The sequence below is a fragment of the Haliotis rufescens genome, unplaced genomic scaffold, assembly GCF_023055435.1.
Source record: "Haliotis rufescens isolate VD_foot unplaced genomic scaffold, xgHalRufe1.0.p SCAF_4, whole genome shotgun sequence".
Taxonomy (NCBI): Eukaryota; Metazoa; Mollusca; class Gastropoda; order Lepetellida; family Haliotidae; genus Haliotis; species Haliotis rufescens.
The window spans coordinates 30,953,484-30,961,641 of record NW_025964112.1 but is presented as its reverse complement, the minus strand read 5'-3'; the positions used below and the strand labels follow the sequence as shown (position 1 = coordinate 30,961,641).

At 39.9% G+C, this 8,158-nt stretch overlaps 1 protein-coding gene across 1 annotated transcript; it reads left to right on the top strand.

Moving 5' to 3' along the window:
* The first annotated feature begins 341 nt into the window (after positions 1–341).
* LOC124149508 (probable G-protein coupled receptor B0563.6) lies at positions 342–7,773 on the top strand. The gene is made up of 2 exons (XM_046521136.2): positions 342–394; positions 6,102–7,773. The coding sequence occupies exon 2, from the start codon at positions 6,119–6,121 to the stop codon at positions 7,295–7,297; it is 1,179 nt and encodes a 392-aa protein (XP_046377092.1). The 5' UTR covers positions 342–394; positions 6,102–6,118; the 3' UTR covers positions 7,298–7,773.
* The last annotated feature ends 385 nt before the right edge of the window (positions 7,774–8,158 follow it).

Sequence of the window (8,158 nt, the reverse complement as noted above, 5' to 3'; positions counted from 1 at the left end):
ATTCTCTCAATGATTGAAACTAATCTCTGTCATCTTCACCATGTTTTGTTTGTTTGTTTGTTTGTTTTTGTGTTTGTGTTAGCTGATGTAAGACCACCAAGCGGTGGTTGGAACATATACGACTGAATTGCACTGGTGTATCAACTTGGTATCTAACTAGCACCAGAGAGTAGGTTTGTCCAGTCGATGGTGCGCCAGCCACTCATCAGGGAGGATCCGGGACATTCCGTCTGCAGCCTCGTCACATGCGCCAATCAGAAAGATAAAAGTTTCGACAAATATTGATACGTAAAAACGATTGGTAGATTAAATTGTTTTCATTTGTCTACATATACCACCCGTGTCTTATGTGCTCGGACCTTTCTCGCACAACCCAGGCAATATTCACATCCAGGTAAGTCACGCGTCATGTTTTATTGCCGATGCAGTCCACATTGCTTAAATATGAATCTAAGCTTTGATGATAGTTGGTGATACAATATAAAAAACCCCATAAAGTATCAAAATAGAATATCATTGAAGAGTTCATTGGATGTAATAAGTGAGTAGAAATGCTACTTGACATGATAACAGATTGCTTGTGATATTACAATCCTCATTGGCCTTTCGGGACGGTTATGGCCAGTGCTATCTGTATACTGTTATGTCAGTATTGAAGCAAGTATACAGACATATGAATATTTCATTAATGAGATTTTAAGCGATTCCCACCAAACTGTTGCGCCATCGTATTCTATTATCAACACTCTAAGCTTCCGTTTATTGATATTCATTCGACGGACTCTGCCTACAACAAGCAAACAAACTTGTTCATGAGAATCTAAGCAGTATTCCTAGAACGTCAAAACGGGAACGCTTTATTGATCCCATATCAGCACGATTGTATAGATACGTTACTTGATAAATAGACTCTGCACTTAGAGAGTCTACAGTTGCTTCCTATAATATTGTTCTGTCACTTTCCAGCAGGACACAATACAGAAGGATGTGTTTGACATCATCAAATACCGTTATGTCACACTGACAGACGCCTGAGTATATCTGACGACATGATAGGTTTGCTCACAGAACATATTGGTAAAATGTTGATGGCCTCTCTTCTGCTACTCCCCATAGCCGATAGAGAATATTGGTCTGATACTTACACAATATTGTCCCTAGCAAGCTAAGCGGGAAATCATATTGTAATATGAGAATTTCAGAAGTCTTCCAGGCTCTTCCAAGGATTCCAAGATCATGTAATTTAAAACAAAATATGGCCAGCCAGACTAGCTCGGTCAAACTCTCGTTGTCAAGGAAGGAACAATACACATTTGAATCTTTTTCGAGGAAATATTGAATTATTTCATGGACACAAAAACATGATATTGTTGCACCACATTTTTGAATTGCCAGGGGATTCCCACACAAAACACTTTTCGGATGTATTCAGTTCCAGTGCTGAACAATCTGGCTAATGTACATAAACAGATCTCCCCCTGCTATAAGTGTTTAGTAGGTTGCCTTTCCCGGGCATTTGTCTGACTGTAACACTGCACTTCAGATTCTATCTAATAGCATTTTGTAAACGGAGGCCTTGAGATATCATCATCGTCTGTCACTGATTGCTGCACCATATCTCTTTAGTTGTGGCTGATCAAATTGTATGCGCTGTCGCATAGTGTCCGTTGTGTAGGTTTAGATTATCACTCCTGACGATACATCTCTTGTATCGTTATGTTGCATGAAAATATTCTTGTATACGAGGGCTCGTCAAAAAGTTCTAAGTTGACTTACTTTCAACTATGACCCATAACAAAGTGAACTAGTCAATGTTGTACATTGGTTGAGTAGTTCATTGCAAGTGTATTTGGTCTGGTGAGGCCGTTTGTATATTAGTGACAGCCAGTGAACGTGATGGGGGTCTAAATAGACACAGAAATGGAAAAGAACGAGTACCGAGAAGTCACCAAGTTTTTTACTTTAGAGAAAAGTACTCCCCAAGAATTTCATGACCGCATGTGATAGGAGTATGGGTATAAGTGCCCTAGCTATTCCACTGTTTAACGTTGGGCAGCTATGTTTGAGGCTGGGAGATGAAGCCTCGATGATGTCCCTCAACTTCCATCAATGAAGATAGAAAGGAGATTGAAAAACTTAGTGTCAGAAAGACGTATTACCATTGCTGAACTTGGGGAAGACACATGTCTAAGCCATGGATCCATTAAAACTATTATTCATGAACATTTACAGATGAATAAGATATCTGCTCGTTGGGTGCCACAATTTCTAAATTCTGATCTTAAGGACAAAACAACCGACACTGTCAGAGAAATTTTAGAGCTAATTGAGGAGGATTTCGTCAAATTCAAGAAGAGATTAGTAACGGGTGATGAAGCATTGGTCTACCACTATGATCACAGGTGAATCCATAGAATGGCACAATTCCATTTCTACGGCAACAAAGAAATTCAAGTTCTTCAAGATCTGTGAAGAAAGTTATAGCCACTGCTGTATTCTGGGATGCAAAAGGTGTGGTCCTTGTTGATTATGTAGAAAGTCAAAAGACGACCGCCGACTTGCAAAGGCTGCTGTGCGACAATGTGGGTTCCTTAACCCCCCATACTACAGTGGGGGTGTTACAGTTTTAATCAAAGATACTTGGTTAACAAACGGATAAATAACACGGATATATGAAGAATTTATGGAATTTATGTTCGATACCAGCAGGTTGTCATTGCTGAAGAATATTGTTTGATATTGACGTATATTTCACCTGAAAGGTCTCCTATTTATGATGATGCAGAAAAAAAGATTGCATGTCAACTGTAGAAGATTACCTAACTGTTATATCTGGTGACCATCCAGAGAGAAAGATACCTTCCTTGCTGGAGATTTGAATGCAAGGACAGGAACCTTTTTTATTCCAGAAGACAATATTGATTTTATACAAAAAGACATTCTTGATTACTCTGCTGACAGTTTTGATTTACCACGAGAAAACAAAGACTCTACTACTAATGTAACAAATGTTATATTTGAGTCCCGTCCGGGATTCAAACCAAGACTGCCAGCGTGAGGCACCTAATCGCCAGCACACAAAGCCAGCGATCTAACTCACTCAGCCACCGAGGCTTCCACAAAAGTACGACAACTGGTAGTCTAGATCACGTACTTTGTGTACCCACCTGACAAGTGTATTTTGGCAAGTGGCATTGTGTAATCACGACTCTACTACTTGGAACAATTTTGGAAGAAAACTTGTAGCATTATGTAAACTATATGGAATCCATATTCTGAATGACAGATCTCATCAAGATAAGCAAGGTTATTTCACTTGTGTAACACATAATGGAGCAAGTGTAGTGCATTATATGATAACTTCCTCTTCTCTTTATCCATTAATATGTGAGTTTGGCGTGGGCACTAGAGTGAGTCACACCATTTCTCGCTTTACTGTACTTAAAACTTTCATGTAAATAAGCCTGATCGTGCAACCGTCAACCACGATGTTAATGACAACATGTTTGAACTATCTCGTGGTTTGTCTGATGGCAAGGAGATAGTTGAAGATAACTTTTACTGTTGGATTAAGTATATATGGAATAAAGATGACAATCATATCTTTGAAAATAAATTCATAAGAGGTTTTGAACTCTATAAAGATGAATTAACACAACTGATCAGTGTTGATGTGAATTCAGCAGTATCTGTTTCATACTAACCTTTTTCAAGAAGCAGGAGATGTTAACAAGAAACCTTATCAGGCCTTTTCTGACATTAAACCTTACAGTCAGCCTGCTTGGTGGGATGGGGAGCTAGACAGTATAAGGAATTCTAAAAACAGGGCTTTAAGGGGACATAGAGACTATGATCTAGACATTCAAATTAATTAGACAGCTACGCTCAAACTTCAAAAGAACCTTTGCAATAAAGCGACAGTTATATTACAATCAACAAAGACAAGACTTACTTAATGCAAGGGGAAACCCCCTTATTATTCTCGAAACTTTTAAAACAGGGAAAACCGGTTGATATGCCTGCTGGAATCAGCACACAAGAATGGATAGAGAACTTTTTTTTATCTCGTCTACATGTTGATGATATACAGCCTTTATCTGATTTGAACCTCTGTGGTTGTGATGTGACTGTCAATATTACTCAGGATCTCCTTACCTCCAACATCAGTTGTCAGGAAGCTGAGAAACACATAGCAAGGCTTGCAAACAACAAGTCTCCTGGACCTGATGGCGTTGCTTCTGAGTTCTTTAAAAACACAAAACATCTCATTTCCCCTATTATTACTTTACGTTTAATCAAATATTTGAAAGCGGCGTGTTTCCCCAGCTGTTGGGCAAGAGCAATATTTGTCCACTATTAAAATGTGGTGACAAGAATGAGGTCAACAATTACAGACACATTTTACTGATCGATACCATGTGTAAAGTTTTCACATCTCTATTAAAGTCCAGACTTTAATAGTACTGCGAAGAAACTAATGATACAGAAATATGCATGGAAAAAAAAGGGGAAACTTTACTGCCTCTTTGCTTACTTTTCGAAGGCTTTTGACACTGTGAGACAAGATATTTTGCTGACAAGTATCAAGGGTATTGGAAAATGTGGTAAATTTGATAACACACTTACATCAATGTACTCAAACCTATGTGCTTGTGTGAGGAGTTCAGATGGACTGACAAGCTATTTTAATTGTAATATTGGCACCCCCGTAAGGGATGCATTATGAGCCCGCAAATATGTATTATATTCACAAACGAGCTTGTACAACTACTGGAGGATATTGGAGGTAAAGGAGTTTTTATTTCAAAGGATTGTAAAGATATGTATGCCATAATGTTTGCTGGTGATATTTCTTCTGTGGCAGATCGCCTCTTACAACTACAAAAGAAAATAACTGCTTTAGAAATGTTTTGTCCCAGAACTGGCACGAAAGTTAATCTGAAAAAGACTAAAGATATTGTATTTAGAAATTGAGGACATTTGAGAAGTTATGAAAAGTGGACATACTGTGGTGAAAATATTGAAGCTGTTACATTTTACAGATATCTGTGGTTAATGTTTACACCTAAATTGATTTGGTCACAAACTCAAACCTGCTTAGCTGCCCAGAGTACTAAAGCTCTGGTGGCCATAAACAGATATCACAGGAAAGTTTGTGATATGCCATGCAAGGATTTAAACAAGATTTTTTATACTATGATAACCCCTATCCTGTGTTATGGGGCTGACATTTGGGAAACCACTTACTGCAAAATAATTGAAGATGTTCAAGTGAAAATGTGCAAATCTTTTCTGAAAGTTTCCCCAAACACTTGTAATATGAAGACCCTTGGTGAATGTGGTAGAGCATCCCTGCAATATACATATATGACAAGAGCTGTAAAGCACTGGTTTGGATTTGGGTTTGCATGGATATCCCAGGATGTAGGCAATAAAGATATGTTTATGTTTATGTGTGCGTGTGTGCTTGTACTAGTCCGGACTGATGCCGATTTACAGTGCGAGCCCATTGAGATAACATGCTGCAGTTGAACATAAATACCCCACTGAGACACAGTATACGTACGCCGAGCCGACCAGCGTCAGACAATGTAACAACAAGTACCATCTTTTATTTCATTTTGTGTACATTATGTAGCTTGATAGTCTAGCTAATAGTAATTGATATATTCTCATTAAATCAATGATATGTATGCCAGCGTAAGCGCAAGTCTGAAGCTTCTTCTACAAAAACAAACTGAAATAACCGTTTGGCCACAGGCCGTGGAGTGGAGTCCGCCTTTAAGTGGTTCTCCAGGAAAGACATCAGATGAAGGCGACTTGCATCCACACGACAACGTCAATGGGCTGTAACACAAGCACGAGGACAACTCATTTTGAACTTACAGTTTTTCATACGCTTAAACTGAAAACTTCAAAGATTTAATTATCTTGGCCTCATTGCTGATACTAATTATACACATAAATGCTCGATATCAACTTGCTGATCGCGGAAATATGTGATTGTTTATTCCGAAACAAGCATTGACAGTTCTGATACAACTGCAAATTAACTATCAACCATGTTCATATAGATTGTAGAAAGTCTCACTCTGTTGCAGCTTCTACTACTGTGGACATGAGCGGCCTTCTGTTTGACAACATGACCACCACCCTGAATGGTAACGTGACGGGGAACATCTCTCTAGAGGTCACTACGTACAGGGTGGAGGATGCACTCTACCTGTCAGAGGACGATCGACTGAAAGCATTCTTAGAATTTCAGGTGAGCTGGTACCTGGATGTGGTGTACGCCCCAATCTGCTCCATTCTCGGCATCGTCGGCAACACCTTGTCCTTCATCGTCCTGTTAAGCTCCAACATGCGTAACACCACTTCCTACCTGTACATGGCCGCGCTGTCCTGCACCGATACCATCGTCCTCATCCTCAACATCCTCTTCATGGTCACCAAGTTTCCTGATCAGGAGATTTTCAATCGCGGAACCTGCGGGCTCATCTTCTTTCTCATGTATTTCTCCATTCACTACAACGTGTTCCTCATGTGCACCATGACGATCGAGCGCTACATCGCCGTCAAATTCCCCCTCCATGCACCCAAATGGATCACAATCAGTAAGGCACGGATCCTAATACTGGTAGAGTTCATTGTCGCTTTTTCTCTAGATGTTCACAGCTTCTTCACACGCCAGATAGTAGTCGACCCCAACACAGGTGTAGAGAAATGCACAACACCTGGCGAGACCAATACGTTCTTCGTAACTAAGATATGGCCATGGGTGGACGCCGTGGTCTACTGCTACGGGCCGCTAACGTGTCTGTTGGTTGTGAACGTACTGATCATCACGGAGGTGAAGCGAGCTGGGCGTATGCAGAGGGAGATGACCAATAAAGGTGCTGGGGAAAAGACCGCAGCCGACGCACGGAGCAGGGAGCGCCAAGTGACCGTCATGCTTCTCTCCGTGTCCTTCACCTTCCTTATCTTCGTCACCCCCATGGCCGTCATTATCGTTGTTGAGCGATACTTCTGGGTTCAGCACAATGCCCACGAGCAGGCCCAATACCACCTGGTCCGTACAATCTGTAACAACATGATGTACACCAACCATGCCTTGAATTTCGTTCTCTACTGTGTTGGAGGCAAGAGATTCCGGGATCAGTTCTTCGCCATATTCTGCTGCGTTGACAAACAGAAGCAGGCCGCCATGGCGCGCTCAATGATGTCCATGGACACGTCCACTACCAACTCAAGGGTCAGCGTTGTCTCAAATGGAAACGTCAGTGTACAAACAAAATGAAAGTAATTTTAACGGAAGGATTTCCTGATCCAGAGTTTACGGACGAAATCCACTATTTCTAATCTGTGAATCTTTCTATTGATGGAGGTGAAAACAAAAGATAACACTGAATCACAGAATGTACGATAGTCCGCCAAACAAATGTACGAAACTTCGTGTAACATGGTGCACGACGGTCAGCTGTACAACATCCAGGCTTTGATAAGGTTTAAGGTCTTTATGATCAGTGTTATAGGATATTTCCTAGTAACAACTTCAATATTGTATCTCTTTAACTCACAAATGATGCCTAATATTGATATTACGCGTTTATTCATTTGTAATTAATTCCATAGAAATATAGTGTTTTATGTTGTATCCAATTGTATTTAATCTACTGCAAGTAAATTCGTTTTATGACTCTTATTACATCAATAGAACTGATAGGTCGTTTGTGGTGTATAAAACATGTGTTGAACCTAAACATCAATGACAACAGTGTACTTATTTTCGATATCATTGTTACGTTACGTGTACGTAAACTCGTTATATTAAAAAGATCTTTGTTTTGAGAGAGTGTTTTTTGTATATCATCAAATATGCGATGTCTCTGGTACATCATCATTGATGCATTATATCCGGTTCATCATCAGACAAACACTATCTGCAGAAAATCATCATACAAACACTGTTTCTGCTATATCATCAGACAAACATTGACTATAGTACATCATCAGTCAAACACTGTCTCAGGTATGTCATCAGACAACCACTGTCTAAGGTACATCACCAGACAAACACTGTCTCAGGTATGTCACCGGACAAACACTGTCTCAGGTATGTCATCAGACAAACACTATCTCAGGTATGTCACTAGACAAA

What these genes read in the sequence shown, in the direction of transcription:
- LOC124149508 (XM_046521136.2), top strand. Translation starts at nt 6,119, where the DNA reads ATGAGCGGCCTTCTGTTTGACAACATGACCACCACCCTGAATGGTAAC.